The sequence below is a fragment of the Rhinatrema bivittatum genome, chromosome 1, assembly GCF_901001135.1.
Source record: "Rhinatrema bivittatum chromosome 1, aRhiBiv1.1, whole genome shotgun sequence".
Classification (NCBI taxonomy): Eukaryota; Metazoa; Chordata; class Amphibia; order Gymnophiona; family Rhinatrematidae; genus Rhinatrema; species Rhinatrema bivittatum.
In genome coordinates, this window is record NC_042615.1 from 267,607,495 (window position 1) to 267,624,663 (window position 17,169).

The 17,169-nt window shown below is 43.2% G+C and overlaps 1 protein-coding gene across 1 annotated transcript in view; it reads right to left on the reverse strand.

Annotated features, from left to right (window-relative positions):
- The window catches only part of EXOC6B (exocyst complex component 6B), a 1,306,513-nt gene that overhangs the window by 39,606 nt on the left and 1,249,738 nt on the right, over positions 1 to 17,169 (reverse strand). The window contains 1 exon segment of the mRNA XM_029594539.1: positions 610 to 722. Coding sequence (XP_029450399.1) covers positions 610 to 722 — 113 coding nt within the window.

The window sequence follows — 17,169 nt, forward strand, 5'->3', positions numbered from 1 at the left end:
CTTATTAAAGTTGCATGGTCACAAACTGAACTTAACCACAAAAGGCTCATTCTGACTGAAGCTAAATCAGGAGCTTTGATGCATACTACTATCTAGGTGCAACAGGTTACAAGATAGCTAAGAAATAATGAAAGCCTATCTCATTTTTTAAATTTGGGTGGACTAATAGCGTGAGGGTTTTGGTTATGATTTGCTTTTAGTATTTTGATGTTCTTATTTTGGTATATACTGTAGATTTAAGTATCATATGTTGGGACTAGAGAATTAAGATGTTTTGACAACCAAATGTTACGATTTTGCAAGGGGACAATGTGATGGGGTTGTTTGTTTTATTCACATTACCATCCTGCAATAAGTTGTCCTAAGATTTAGGTTTGATGTGTTTTATTATCTCTGTGTTGCAAATATTGGATTTATTTATTGATGTTACATGTTTTAGTACTTTGATATTGTTTCTATGTAATGTTGTAAGCCGCCTTGACTGTAGCTAGAAAGACCGGGTATGAATATTTTAAATAAATAAATACACTGCCGTTCAATACAGAACCATTTGGGAAATCACTCTGCATTAAAGAGAAGGCTTAAAGCAGTAACCTGTCAAGAACTTACTTTTCCAACAGGGTGAGCGCTGTTGTTGGGTTCACACGGAGGTACTTGCAGGTAGGTTGCCCATAATCTGCCAAGTAAGTTGACCAATCCCACTGGATGAAGAGATCTAAAAGCTGAAAAGAAACCAAGAATGAATGAATGAAAGCAAAAAGCCTCAGTGCAAACAGATCCTTGTACAAGACAATACTAGTGGATGCAATGGAGAAAAGAATAAAAGGTGTCAACAGTGACATACATTTTTTTAAAAAGTATATTGTCAAGGCAATCTGTGGTCTCCAACAGTCACTTGTGTCAATCTGCAACCTTGTAGAAGTGAAGAAGCAGGCCTTCTACTTTCTACAATATCTTTTACATTAACAGTTCAAAATAATGAGGAAACAATCCTACAGCTTTAAGGAGAAAAGTTATAATACAATACAATGAAATCACATTTCTAAAAGTGAGTAGCACAAACTACCAGGCAAGAGGCTCTCAAATGTCCTTAGTAAAAGTCAGAGGAGCTTGTGTCCTTTTAAACTCTCAAAGACAGGACTGGATAAATAAAGAAGAAACAAAATAGCAGAAGAGTTTGAAGCTCTCTCTAGCCTCAGAGGACAAAAGCTCTTTATATCCTAAAAATCAAATGTGGCCGGACCCTCAAGTCCGCCACTGTATGTCCCTAGTTCCATTCTAGATAGTTAACTCTCAGGAGTGGTCCATCCCCTTTGCCCTCCTTCCTACCTAAGAGAGCTGGGATTGGTTGCTCTTGCCTTTATAACCCAGCCATTTTGTGATTAAGGTGTGGATAGATTTAGTTCCGGACAGACACTCAAGAGTCAGGATGTCTGTTTTTCCCTGCCTGCTTCATCGGGCATTTACTTTTTGAAGGGAATTCCCTCTTTGCACACTCTGCTAGAGGGTCTCGGTGTTCAGTTGCTGGAACCCCTGCGGGACTCCCACTCTAGGACTGAAGACCAGTGAGCCTATTCACTCCCTGAATGTGGCAAGCACCTGTGACAGCTGAACATGAGCCTTGGAATACTGTGTCAAGCATTTGATGGCCTAAAGATACCCATTTTTGAAAGAGGACTGTGTTTAAACCATGCTCCTTTGGGGAAGGTCATCCTTGCTGGCTGGACTCAGAGGTCAGGGGCTGAAGATCAGTGAGCCCATTCACGCCATAAATGGGCAAGCATCTGTGACAGTAGAACACGAGCCTTGGAATGTTTTGATTAAGGAAGCAATATCTCTTTTGTAGTGAGGAGGTCTTTTTAGCCACCCCTCTTTACTGGGAGAGCCAGGCTGAAATAGCAGGTTCCTGAACCAAAAGAGTTTTTAAACCGAGGAATCACTATTTGGAATAACTAAAGGAGTAAAGTAAGATCATGGAGACCCCATCTGGATCACCATCTATATGGGACCAGGACACAGGGCTGGGTGATCAGTGAGAAGCTGGAGTCTCAGGTAGGATTGTTTTGTCGTGTTAGAAAGGGGACAACTGTCATAAGAATCCTGTTAGGTGGCTAGGAGATCTTTTGTGCACATTTTACATCACCATGGGAAGCTCTACCAGTTTGCTGAAGTAAAGGACACCTACCCAAGTTCAAAAACCTTAAATGTATTAAACTGAACCGTAACTGCACACTTATGGACTTTAATTTGATTTTTAACCAATCAGTAAAATTATTAAAAACCTAGAGCCTGGTCCTGCCTGTTTTGTCACAGCAACTCCCTCCAGGGGATGCCACCACTATCAACACACACAGGATTTTACACACCACTGTCTGGGCCATAGAGAAAGTCTCCCTCCATAAAAAGAATCCACCTCTGGGATATAGAGTTCTAGATATGGGAGGAGTGCTAGCTGGAGAAGGCCCAAAGAAATAAATATGTTTGTGTGCCCTGGGACACAAATATAAATCAAGAAGTGTAATAATGATTAGACTTCATATCTACATAAGATAAATCTGAATGAAGACTTATGGTGCTGGATCCCATCCCAGGCTCTAACTAACCCCTAGATTCATCAAAAAGTCTTAATAACGCAGAGATAACGCCCATGTTAAGAAAATGGGGTGTGTTTAGGGAAATTTTGGAGTTACCGCACCAAGCGGTAACTTACTGCTTCGCATCAGTATTATTGCACTGCGTGGTAGGTTTACCGTGCAGTGCGATAAACCCTACTTTTCACATCCTGCGAGAGAGAGAGAGACACTATCTACAAGGCCCTCATAGTAGTTAAGTATTTAAATCTCTATAGCAGGGCCGCCTAATAGGTCGAGGAGAGGTATTAGGGGTGGTTTAGGGTTTATGGGTTAGTTTCGCATGTAGCATGAGATGGACAAACAGCACAGAACACCTTGGTGAAGATATGACATCATTTGGAGTGAGGAAAGTCTCACAAATATAGAGTCCATCAAGCTAGGGTGAGAGAACATAGTACAAAATTTCATCTTTGTGAGACTTTCCTCACTCCAAATGATGTCAAATCTTCACCAAGGTGTACTGTGCTGTTTGTCCGTCTCATGCTATATGCGAAACTAACCCCTAACCTCTAAACCACCCTTAACCCCTCGCCTCGACCTATTAGGCGGCCCTCCTATAGAGATTTAAATAGGTGCACACAGTGAGGCCCTCCCAGAGGCTCTCTCTCTCTTTCACTCCACTCTCCCTCTCCCCAGCCCAGAAATGGCCGTTATGGCCATTTCGGGCATATCACACAGCTTAATGCCAAGGGAAAAGCTGTAGTTATTTCTGGCACGATATGTCCTCTAATTTAACTAATTCCCACCAAAACTCCTCCCTGATCCCAACCCTCCCCCAAAAATTTGCATTTGTGCCATGTGCTACAGCATTTTTCACATTTTGAAGAATGATGCAGTAAGCTAGAAGTCCAAAAGAGTAGGAAGAAACTGATAGCCCCCTCCTCCAAAAAATGTTATAACATTTAAAATAATTAAAAAAGTATCAAATTAGCCCTCATCAAGCCTTGTCTACTAAAGTTAGAGAGCTTCACTTCAGACATTGAATATCTCTAGTAAGAAGTGATGTGGTCAGTTATGATTTTTTAAAATGTAACTTGGCCCCATATTCTCTGCTACTACACAGACAGACTTGGAGGCCTGTGATCTCTGATTTATGTATATTCTTACCCCACATTTAGACCTGAATCCCCATCAGGGTGCTTTTACTTATGGCAAATGGTCCAAATGCCCTGGGTCCTGCATTGCAGCAGGCCCACTACATGAGCAGAATGGGCTCTGCCCTAATGACTCTATTGCTAAGTGCCTCGAATCTCATGCAGCTGAAAAGGAGCCCCTCTGTTTCCTGCTCCAGCCTTTCTCCTCCCAGGTAGCATGCAGGGAACAGAGGAGGAGGGGTGAACCTGGAGCAGAGCAAAGAAGAACTACTGCTCTCTAATCCAGCCCCTCCAATCCTATCATTCAGGAACAAGAAGGAAGGATGTGACCTGGAGGAGACACTGCAAAACAAAGAATAGCCACTCTGTTCCTTAATTCAGCCCCTTCTCTCCTGCTTTCAAGGAACAGGAGGGGAGAAATTAAGCTGGAGTGGACAGCAGAGCAAAGAAGATTTTGGGTTTTGTCTGCATATTTCTATTTCTAATTTTTGGTATGTTATTCTGTACTTGGTGAGGGTCTGTGTGTGTTATCGAGCTGAGGAATTCTGAGGTATTCTAGCAGCATACAGTTTCTGTATAGGGATCTGTAGCAGTCCAGCTTGTTCCGTTTTCCCAATAATAGATGTATTGGTATTCTAGGGCCCAGTGGAATATTTGCATTGCTTTTTATAGGTAGGGTTGTTACTGTTTGAATTCTGGTAGTTAGTATTGTTTTGGTATGGTGGGTTTGCTATATATTTATATTAAAACATTTTTGAAGGGTTTTATGTTACTTCACAAAGTGTCTGGTAATGGAGTGAGTTTATGTCACTGTTATTGAAGTGACAAAAAAAACTGAATTTTTTCTATGGTGAGTAGTAAGAGGGACAACATCCTAGTTCGGCTCATCATTTCAAAGATTATCTTCAACCAATGCAGAAAGTATTTCTTTTAAATTTACACGAATGGGGCCTGGGAAAGAATGTTGGGAGGACGACTGACTGGTTAAGATGGAAATCCGTCACCACCTTAAGCAGGAACTTAGGGTGTGTATGCAAGAACATCCTGTCATGATAAAACTTGGTATAAGGTGGGTAGGTCACTAAGGCATGGAGCTCGCTCACCCTGCATGCTTAAGTGACCACCACCAAAAATATGACCTTCCAGATGAGGTACTTCAGGTCACAGGAGCGCAGCAGCTCAAAGGGAGCTTTCATCAGCTAAGCTAGCATCACGTTGAGGTCCCAAGACAAAGCGGGAGGCCTTAGGGGATGCTTCAACTAAAGCAGGCCCCGCATGAAGCATACAACTATAGGCTGTACAGAAATAGGTGTACCATCTACACCTCTGATTGGTGTAGAAGGTAATCAAGCAGTTTTTGTGTGGGGCAAGAGAACAGATCTAGGGCCTTCTGCTCACACCACATGGAAAACCTCCTCCACTTCAGTCCATAGGACTTTCTAGTGGAAAGCTTTCTAGAAGCACTAGAACCCGAGACACATCTTCTGAAAGATCAAGCGGCTGCAGAATCAGCCTCTCAACATCCAAGCTGTAAGCAACAGGGCCTGGAGGTTGGGATGCCACAGCCTGCCCTGATCTTGCGTGATGAGATCTGGGGAAGTCCTCAGACTGATCAGTCTCTGGAAGCAGAACTCCTAAAGGAGTGGAAACCTGATCTGTCTCAGCCAGATCATAGTCCCTTGGTCCTCTCGAAGCTTCAGGAGACTCTTCATCACCAAAGGAATCTGAGGATACGCGTACAGAAGACCCTTGCTCCAATGACGAGCAAAGGCGACTGAGGCTGACTTGCCTCTGACCTGTACAGGAGTAGAATTTAGTCACCTTCCTTTTGCAGGGGGATGTGAACAAGTCCACGTCTGGGTTTCCCTAAAGACGGAAGATTCGATTCGCCACCCCCTGGTCCAGCAACCACTCGTGTGGTCTGAAGGCCCGACTCAGTCTGTCTGCAATCACATGGCCCTGAAAACCATCCCATGGGACAGGGCCCAGGATCATATCTGGAATGCTTCCTAACATAGGAGGTACAATTCTGTGCCTCCCTGCTTGTTGACATACCACATCACTACTTGGTTGTCTGCTTGGATCAGAACAATTCTGTTGGACAGCCGATCTCTGAAAGCACACAGAGTATACCTGATCGCTTGAAGCTTCAGGAAGTCGATTTGACACCATACTTCTGGGGTGGAACATAGGCCCTGGGTGAGGAGCCCTTATACATGAGCTCCTCACCCCAGGGTGGATGCATCTGTGGTTAGGACAATTTGGGTAGGGGGAGTTTGGAAAGATATTCCCTGATTCAAATTCAAGAGAACTCAACACCAGGACAAAGAGGCACGGAGAGAGGGAGTGATTCGGATGTGGGCCTAGAGGTTCTAGGTGGCCTGGTGCCACTGCGACCTCAGGGTCCATTGGGCTCTGCACATATGTAAGTGTGCCAAGGGAGTAACATGGACAGTTGCGGCCATGTGGCCCAACAGCCTCAACATGTGCCAAGTTGACACCTGCTAGTTCTATTGAATCTCCGCCGCTATGGACGCCAAAGTGACTGCCCTGGATTGCGGCAAGAAGGCTTTTGTCTGAGCCGTGTCTAGCAGGGCTCCTATGAAATCCAATCGAGGTGATGGGCTGAGATAGGACTTTGGGTAGTTGATGACGAACCTTAGTGACACCAACACTGGATGGTCAAGTGCATGGACCAATCTGCCCCTGCCTGAGAGGTGCTCTTGATCAGCCAGTCATCCAAACATGCACTCCCAGTCTGTGGAGGTGCGCCCCTACCATGACCAGACATTTTGTGAAGACATGTGGGGCCGACGGTAGACCGAATGGCAACATTCTGAACTGGAAGTGCTGTTTTCCTACCACAAAACAGAGATACTTCCTGTGACTTGGGAAGATCTTGATGTGAGTATACGCATCCCTTAAATTGAGGGACCATAGCCAGTCTCCTTTTAGCAGGAGGGAAATCAGGGTGCCCAGGGAAACCATCTTGAACTTTTCTTTTTTTAGAAACCTGTTCAAGGCCCTCAGGTCTAGGATGGGACCAAGTTCCACTGTTCTCTTTGGAATCAGGAAGTACCGGGAGTAGAATCCCTAACCTCTTTGCCTTGGTGGGACAGGTTTGACCACTCTGGCTGTTAAGAGTACAGATAGCTCCCTTAAAAGTACCAACTGATGCACTATTTGCCCCCAAAATGGGCATGGAGGAAAATTTGACGGGACACCCAATAGGTTCAAATGTCTTCAAACACTAGTTATCTGTCTATCTTACGTATCTGGCTAAGTAGTGCTTTTTTTTTTTTTTTTATCCAGCTATGTTTAAAATACATGCTGCATATTTTTTGAAACACGAGCATTTTGTTGGCTAGATTTATGTGTAATTTATACAGAGTGTGCATATTTGCATTATAAAATGTGTCCTCCCTGTCTCCCTTCTGCATGTTGTGGTCTTTTCATTCACTTTTTTTTTCGAAACAGCTGTAGCATTGTATAAATTCCTCTTTCCCAATTCCACAGCTCTGTTTTTCTCTTCCCCTCACCTCATGACATCCCTATCCCCCTCTACAAACACTCTCCTCCCACCCCCTTGTCCCTTTCCACTTTAACCCCTCATCGCTCTCCACAACAGCCTAAGCTTTTCTCTTTTCCTTTACATCTTTCTTTCCCGATACCCTTCTTCATTTGTTTTCCCATAATGCCTCTATCTCCTCCATATTTTCAGTCGGTAGGACAGACTCTTCTGGGTGGCTAAAGCTCCCCTAAGCCTGTGTCTTTCAGGGCTCCATCAGGACAAGCACAGTTCTCCTTCTGGCATGATATCAAACACCTCATTTCAGGGGCTCCATGGCAGTGCACACAGTATCATCTTGCCAGGCACAAAGCACCTAGGTACTTTTATAGAAACCACCAGTTGGTTACTTAATTCAAAATAGTAATCAGGACGTTATTTTATGGTATTAGTTATGCCAAGCATTCATAAATGCCCTATAACTGAGAGGTCCTCTTGTACTATCTTAAGAACACCGTGCATGATGATGGCAGAGATGAATCCCCTATCCTGATGAGCACCCATTCTTTTCACAGTGGTGAATAGTAGACGACGCTTCAACCTTTGAGAAAGCAATCAGAAGCTACTGAGAAGGGGATAAGGGAGTGTGAGCAAGAGGATGGGACAATGAAGAAGCAAATCAAGGGACTTGCCTAATTGGTCATTGTGATAACCTATTTGTAGGCAGTCTTGCAGTCTTACTCTTTTCATTACATATTAAGTGTAAACCCTTCTTTCTCTGTAAGCAGCAATTACAAGGCTTTTTCTTTACATTCACAAATGTTCTTTAACAAACTGGTTTCTTTTTATGTACCATCTGTGCAATAAGTGGAAAATGTTTAAACCTGCCTGCCTCCTAAATAAAAATAAAAAACACAACAAAAAAACCCATAAAAAAGCTCTACAACCCTAAAGAAAAGTTTCCTTACAAATAAATCTCTTTAATCCCCAGATTTACAAAAATCCACATTCAGTGAGTAATCAGGGCATCTGGGCTCTTCTATACTCCCACCTTACACACTTAAACTGCATTGTTCACCCACTTGACCTTCATGTCTTCATCTTACTTGCAGATAATTTGATCATCTTGATGTACTTTTTATTCAATGATGTTGTTTATCTTGTACAAATATCCAATCCTCTGGATAGTGGCTGACTCACTCCTTACAAGAAAGAAAGATGGGGCTTGGCATGCCTCTCTCCTACCTACACTCTTCCCACTTCCTTGGTGCCCATTTCTACATAATGTAGACTATGTTTTCGGGATTAAGCAGTCAACTAGGGCTATCAACTATACATCATGCAAACATATCTTAAGACCTCAGGCAACATCATTTTGGAATTGTTTTTAAATTCTAAATAACATGAACTCAAGCTACCTGAAACATATGATCAAATTTTGGTCAGCTTAAACTGGTGCAATAATATTGCAAAGTTTTTGATGGCCTAGGGTTTGGTGGGATTTGCTGCTAGCTGGAAAACCTAGGTTAAATTCCTGATTTACAATTATACTTCTTGGGCTGGCTGGTACAGGATATGCAGCTGAAGTATCACTTAGCAGCTCCTGGATGATCTCTGACAACAAAACATAGTAGCTTGATAAATGTTAGCACTAGAAAGGAACCTGCATTTCACTTCCCATTCGGTTACTACAATGCTTGGAATATATACTAAAAGGGATTTAAAGAAAACAAGGTTTATATTGAAATTTATGCAGAAGGGTTCTTGGCAGAGAGTTCAAGTGGCAGGAACAAAAAGAGAAGCTATATACTGGAGAATACACAGGTCCCTGTCCCACTTAAGAATTTATAAAATGACAAATATTTATTTATAATTCAATTTAATGTCACCATTTCAAAATGCTCATGGCAACAATCAGACACAACTAATCAAAATAAATATACCAATTATAAAATAATTACAACAAATCAATATAAAACAATCTTAATATTATAAATACAATATTTATCAAAATGAAAGCATAATCAATTCACTCAAATAAATTGCATTCAGTAACTCTAGTATAATCTCAAAATCAGGAAAAAACTTAAATGAAAACAACTCTTGTGCGCGCTGACCCCCGATTTTATAATATGCGCACACCTGTATGCACGTTATAAAATCGGGCATCCATGTGCGCGCGCCAGGTAGTGCACGCACATGTACGCCCACGCGCTTCTTTTAAAATCTACCCCTTTGTGACTTTAAAGAAGTGATAGTATTTATGGTCCTTTTAAAGATTATAATATCATCCATAAAGTCATCTCCTTGATACAGGAAGTTTCCTCTAATTTAGAAATGAGAGAAACCAGATAAGGGTTGTAATCGACAAGATTTTATCATATATCAATTATTGGTTGATTAGTAAGCTTTAGTTGAAATGAAATTAAAAGGTGGTCTGACCGGCCCACTAAATTGATTGAAAGATTATTATATTCCATTCCCAAATTGCATATGGCCCTAGATTTTCTGTTTTTAAATACTTCAGGCAAGAAAATAAGACAGTGATGGTGAACTGCAGCCCTCAAGTGCCACAAACAGGTCAGGTTTTCAGGATGTCCGCAATGAATATGCATGAGATAGATTTGCATACAATGGAGCAGTACATGCAAACTTTCTCATGCATATTCATTATGGATATCCTGAAAACCTGGCCTGTTTGTGGCATTTGAGGTCTGGAGTTCGCCATCACTGAAATAAGTTCAAGTAAATGACTACCAGTATGAGTGGGCTAATCCACCATGAATCCAAAATAACTAAAAATTATAAGAGGAATCATACCCTACTGATAGTGAAATATTAAAATCACCTAAAACCTTCATGTCATGATATTCTAATGTAAAAAGTTTGATTAACTGTTGTAATTTTATTAGTGGGTAATTTTCAGATTTAGGCACTTAAAACTGGCTTTTACACATGTAAATGCCGTTTTAGAGGGTAATTTTAAAAAGCATTTGCATGCTTAAAAATTGGGTTTTACACATGTAAATGTACTTTACCCATATAAGGGGGCTTTTGAAAATTGTTACAATATATGCCATTGAATTGTCCATAGGATATTCACTTGTAAGTGTACTTTAAAAAGTTGCTACAATAGTATTTTACATTTACATGTGTAACTTTTTAAAATTATCTCACATTAAGGCTCTAAAGCAAAATGATAAATGACCCAGTTAGTGTGAAAGCAGGCTTTTGAAATTTACTATGATATATGCTATTGAACTGTCAACAGGTTTTACTTGCAAAAGTGACATTTAAGTGCATAAATGGACTTTTAAAAATTGCTATGATATATGCTACTTTTACGCATAGAAATCTTTTTGAAAATTACCCTTTAATGTGCAATTAGGATCTTTTCATTTATTGTTCTTAATATCATGGGGAATGCAATAAACAAGAACAATTTTGTAGTAAATTCCTTTAATCAATAAAGCTTCTATTACTTTAGAATATTATAAATTTGTGGTACTACAAGAGATTGAAACTCTAAAAATAATAGCAACTCCTCCTCTCTTCCCACATTCTCCATGAGAATGGAAATATGTAGAAGACTACCGAGCTTCTGAATCTACCTCTTCAGAGGTCCTTTATTGGTCACTTGTCCCCTCACCCCAAGATCTTTTTAGTATCTCCTCTAGATATTCCTGTACTCAAATCAAAGACTACCATGCTACTTCTATATGTATTTAATTATAATATTTTAAGTTCCCCTATAATCAATAAAATCATTCTAAGCGGAAAAAAATATAAAACCTACAACAATAAAACATAAATCAGGCAAACACAAAAAACTATCAATAACCAAACACTGAAACCCCACAGAGGCCCTAAGCATTGTGCATTCCCTCTTGTGATGCTTGCAAAGTAGAGTAAAATTTTAAAATTTTTGATTTAGCTCACATCTTTTCATTGGTAGCTCAAAGCAACTTACATTTAGGTACCATAGTATGTTTGCACTTGAGGCAATGGAGGGTGAAGTGACTTGAACATGGTCACAAGGAACATGGTCGTAGGATTTGAACACTGGCTTCCCTGATTGCCAGCCCACTGCTCTAACCACAATACTACGCCCTCAAGATACAAAGTATTCCACTTATAAATACCATGTCGATTCTTCTTTCAAAGGTGAATTTTAAAAGTTCGATGTGTGCAGAAACAGGGAGATAAATTAATATGTTGGGCAGGTGCACGTTGAACAGATTTTAATAGCAGCCAGAGCACATGCGTATCTCCTGCTGCGCGCACAAATAAAAAGTTCAAAAAGTGGTGGGGCATGAATGCCCTGGATTTTACGTTGAAATCTGCGCGTATATACTAAATGTATATAGGTGCACCGGGGTCCCTTTGCCGCTAACTTTACTTCTGCTATGGATGGCGTGTTAAGTCATAAACAAACAAAAAATAAGCAGGTCAGCAGGGTTTTAAGAGTTGGGGGCTAACGGGGGGAAAGGAGGGATATTAAACTAGGAGAGGTTTGAAGGTCCTCTCTCTTAACTGGGCAAAATGTAAGCGAACTGGGAAAACAGGCAATGTCGTTGGCGTGCTTGTCTCTTAAAATTCCCCACTTACGCGGTAGAAGGGGAATTTGCATGCACAAGAAAGTGTCCACTTAAAACTGCGCACACATGTGCCCATTCTCAGGCTATTTTATAACATGCACGCATATATGTGCAGCATTCCTGGACGCATTCTCTTTTTTTTTTTAAATTTGTAGTTTATTAAGTTTTCAAATTACCAACATGACATTGACATCTGTAACAGAGGAGCATATACAAGCTACTGTGTACATAAAGAAAGAACCAACATGTGAACCAATAAACAACCTAACACCGATTAGGTAAGAAATAGATGTCCAAATGCAGGGCCTCCTGCAATATCTCCTCTCTGCGGACACAATGCTCAAATATTGATCCCCCCCCCCCCCCCCCCCCCCCCCCACCCCCCCAAAGAGGGACAAGACAAAAGTCCTTTGATATCTCCTACGGGAGACAAAGATAAAAAGAAAAAGAAATAATACTGAGTGGAAACTGGTGGTGTGGTCTGACAGAATGATCATCATGGTAGAGGGAAAAATACCCTGACATCATTGAGATTACCCCACCTCACCCAGGGGATTACAGCAAGAAGTATAACATAAAGGTTGCCCTTCTCCTGCCGCCCTTTCCACCAACTAGTTAGCTAGGCCCCTCACAGGGGTCCGAAACCACCTACACTGAGATGTCTGGCATTAGGGCCAGCCACTTCTCCAGCGGTTGCAAAAAAGTGGTATTCTGCGGTCTGCGGTTGCGGGATGCCAGAATCCCCGCTATATGACGCTGTAACCGAACTAAACGCCGCCTCACTTGGAGCTCGGAGGGCAATGTATCAGATTTCCACATTAAGGCTAGCTCACAGCGCGCTGCCATTATCACTAAATGAGCAAGCTTCCACTGGGCTAGCGGAATATCGGTCGGGAGGTTCAATAATACATGTTCAGGCAGTAAAGTGAGCTGCCTTCCGAGCATCTGGTTAAGAACACTAGTTATGTGGGTCCAGTAATTAGTCACCTGAGGACATGTCCACCACATATGATAAAAAGATCCCATCTGCCCGCACCCCCTCCAACACAGCGGTGAGGCCTGGGCTGCAAATCTATGCATCCGTTCTGGGGAACAATACCATCGAAATAAGAGTTTGTAGCAATTCTCAGCTAGTGAGGTGTATTGTGAGGCTTTTTTAGTAGCCAAAAAAATCGCATCCCACTGCTCCTTGGTAAGTGGCCTCCCCAAATCTGTCTCCCATGCCCTCATATACCAGAGTTTCCGGTCTGGGTCTGTATTGAAAAAAACGTAAAACCTAGAAATTGCTTTCTTCAAATAGTCTGCATGGTCACACCAGTTCTCCAGCTGCGTTTTACCCCGCTCCAGATCATGTCTAATCCCCTCTTGTAGGAAATAATGTCTAACCTGGAGATAAGCAAACACATCACCTGCCTGAAGCTGGAATTTCTCCTGTAAAGAGGAGTATGAAATGAAAGTCCCCTGTGACCACAATTGTCCCATTTCCCGGATGCCTCTGGAGGCCCACCCCTGAGCAAATGTTGGGCAATTCTCTTTGAGTAAATGAGCATTGGCAGACAGACTAGATTTAAAGAAATATAGGCGATCCCCAACCAAGGATTTCCTACATAAGTCCCACATTTTTAGGGTAGTTTGCACTGGTAGGGGAACATGACTCAAATGAAGCCAAGCCCCTTTGGGCAGCCAAACCATAGCTGCAAGTGGCATTTCCCCTACAAGAGATTGTTCAACCAGGTGCCATTGCTTTTTCTCTCCCGTCCGGTGCCAATCTAGAATGGCTCGCAGTTGGGCTGCCGCGTAGTACCAACGCAAATTAGGCACCCCCAAACCCCCTTGCAGCCGTGAACGATACATAATTGTGTGAGATAACCTGGGGGGCCGTCGCCTCCAGATGAAGGAAAAGATTTTCCGCTGCCATTGTTTGAGCAACTTATTAGATAGGTGAATGGGCAAAGCTTGAAAAAGGTACCCCAACCGCGGCAAAACGTTCATTTTAACGGAGGATATGCGCCCAAACCAGGATAAATATAACCCGGACCACCTATCCAAATCCTGAAAAATTTTGTGGAGAAGTGGGGGATAATTCAATTGGTACAATTCTTGAGGGTCCTTGCTGATATATACCCCTAGGTATTTAATTTTCTTTGGGGCCCATTTAAAGGAAAAGTGAGACTTCAGGTTATGTAGATCTGCCTCCGGTACAGTGACATTTAAAATTTCCGACTTGTCCACATTAAGCTTAAAGCCAGACACCCTACTAAAATTCTGCAGGGCCTGTAACGTCTCTCCAAGCGTTTGGGCCGGATTAGTGAGGGAGAACAGCACGTCATCAGCAAACATGGACATCTTATACTCCATGTCTCCCAACGCAATACCAGAGATCCGAGAATTGGCGCGCACCTGAATCGCCAGAGGTTCCAAAAACAGGGCAAATAACAAAGGGGACAAAGGGCACCCCTGCCTCGTTCCCCTATGGATATCAAATGCCTCTGAGTACGTACCATTCACCCTCACCCGAGCCTTAGGGCTATTGTATAGTTGTTGTATACATTGTAAGAAAAAAGGTCCAAAATTCATACCCTCAAGTGCTCGAAATAAGAATGGCCAGTGGACCATGTCAAATGCTTTTTCAGCATCAACGGATAGGAGCACCAATGGGATATCCTTTTCTCGAGCCCACCAAATCAGGTCAACTATCTTTCTGATATTATCAGAGGCCATTCGCCCAGGAATAAATCCCGCCTGGTCTGTGTGTATTAGGCGGGCCAGGACCTTATTAAGGCGAGTAGCCAGAACCTTAGCCAGCAATTTCAGGTCAACATTAATGAGGGATATTGGCCGATATGACCCACATTGTGTCAGGTCCCGACCTGGCTTTCCAATAATGGTGATTCCTGCAGTATTTGTACCTGGGCACAAGGAGTTCCCTGCCCGTAAATGGTTAAAAAATGTTTGCAGTGGGGGAATAAGAACGGCAGAGAACTCCTTATAGAAAGCTGAGGAGTAACCATCAAGGCCAGGGGCCTTATTAGGCTTAAGACCTTTAATAGCCTCAGCAATCTCCTCCTGCGTGATTTCTTTGTCCAGAAAGGCTCTCTCCTTTTCAGAGAGTTGTGGCAGGGTCAGGTCGTGCAAAAAACTATCAATTTGGTTGAGGTCTATATCAGCCTCGGCAGTATACAACTCTCCATAAAACTGCTGGAACCTGTGCCTGATGGCAAGAGGGGAGGTAAGTACATTCCCATCTGTCCGACAAAGTGCTGTAATCTGGGAGCGTGACTGCTTAAGCTTCAAAAAGCGAGCTAGTAGTCGCCCCGACCTATTTCCCCATTCAAACCGTTCCCGCGTCTGCAGGAAAACTTTAACCTTTAGTTCTTCGTCTGCCAAATGTTGCAACTCGCCCCTAGCTTTCTGAATTCTGGCATATGTGGACTTATCCAGTGTAATTCTATGTACTTCCGAGAGTCTGTCTATAGTGTCCTTTAAGGAATGTTTCAACTTCAATTGCTGTTTTTTGAGAAAGGAACCCCTGGAGATCAAGTGACCCCTCGCTACCACTTTCAAACACTCCCATACAACACAGGGGTCACCTGAATTAGTTGCCAAATAAGAGGTCAACTCGTCCCTCAAGGCTTGGCAGTAGGCTGCATCCAAAAGCAAGGACTCATTCAGTCTCCAGGGGCTGAAACCCCTCCCTTGTCCCCCATCTCCCAATTCAAGGCTAATGAGGGCATGGTCCGTCCATGTAATGGAATCTATGTGCACACCCGTGACTCTCCCAAGAAGTAGCTTGTCCAAAAGGAAGAAATCTATTCTAGAATACGATTGGTGGGGAACAGAGAAAAAGGTATAATGCCTAACCGACGGGTTCTGCTGTCGCCATACATCAGCTAGATTCCAATGGTGCATTAGGGACTTCAGTTTTTTCCTGGGTTTACCAGATCCCATAAGGGAGCTCCCTGAGTTATCAAGTTGGGGACACAGGGTCAGATTAAAATCCCCCACCACAATCAGAGAACCCTCCCCTTCCTTGGTAAGAAGACAGTCCAAGGAGGTAAAAAAATCTTGTTGTTGCGTATTAGGCGCATAAATATTCAACACAGTGAACGTTTCCCCTCCATATTCAAACTTCACCAAAACATATCGCCCTCCTGGGTCTGTTACCTGCGATTTGATGACATAATCCAAACCCTGCTTAAATAAGATACAGACCCCTGCATATCTCTGATTCTTGGTTGCAGGTGAAAAGAAACGATATGCAAACATAGGCCAGTTTAATAAATGTTCATACCTCCTTCTCAAGTGGGTTTCTTGTAAGCATATTATGTGCGCTGACTGGCCGATGATATCCTGTTTTAAGAGCTGTCTTTTACGCGGATGATTAAGGCCCTTGACGTTCAAGGAAATGATTTTAAGCGCCATCAGTACTGGTGAAAAAGATCTAGGGGGACACTCACACCTCCGTGCCCTCCCACCATCGCCCCCAACCTAACCTCTCCACTCCAGCCCACTGCGCTCCCTTGCCCTGAGAAGCACAAGTTAAGGGCCACATGGGTCACAATTAACAGCCCACCGTTTGCAAAATCCCAACCCAGACCACACATTTCATCATGTTCACTCGTTCCCCCTCTCCCTCTCATCCCTCCAACCTCCCCCCTCCCCACCCCCGTACTCATGGCCATGAAAACATGGCTCACCCGCCGAGGCAGGCTAGTGAAACTGTACGTCAGCAAAAAGACAGAGCAATCACCCCCACCCCTCTAATTATACCATAACCCTCCCCCCTCCCCGCTCCCAATAATACAAAAAAGCAAGCCCTCTTCCCCGACAAAACAGGTCATCCCCTCATTAACCAACTCCAACGGCAATGAACCGATAAAGTCTCAGCAAAACTTGCCGATGTTACACTGATACCAAAGTCTAGCCCGCCGACCACTCATCCTGCTCCTTCGTCAGCATTCGCACTGCTCCTTCCTTCGTTGCGACGCAGACGACGGCCTCCCTTTTCTACTCGCTGCCATGTAGCTGGTTCTGGACGGCTTTTGCTGACTGTGGATTGTAGCGCCTGGACCGTGATGCCTGCCGCCTTCAAGATGGCTACCGCCTCATCCGGGGAACTCGCTCGAGACGTCGTGCCTTGGATTGTGACCGCTATCCCCACCGGGTAGAGCCAGCGATACCGGAGGTTATCCTTCCGGAGCGCAGATGTTATAGGTTGGTAAGATTGCCGGCGTTGTAGCGTCCCCGGGGCTAGGTCTGCGAAAACGGATATGCTGTGTCCTTCCCACTGCCAGTTTTGTTGTTTTCGGGCTGCTGCAAGTACCCTCTCCTTCTCT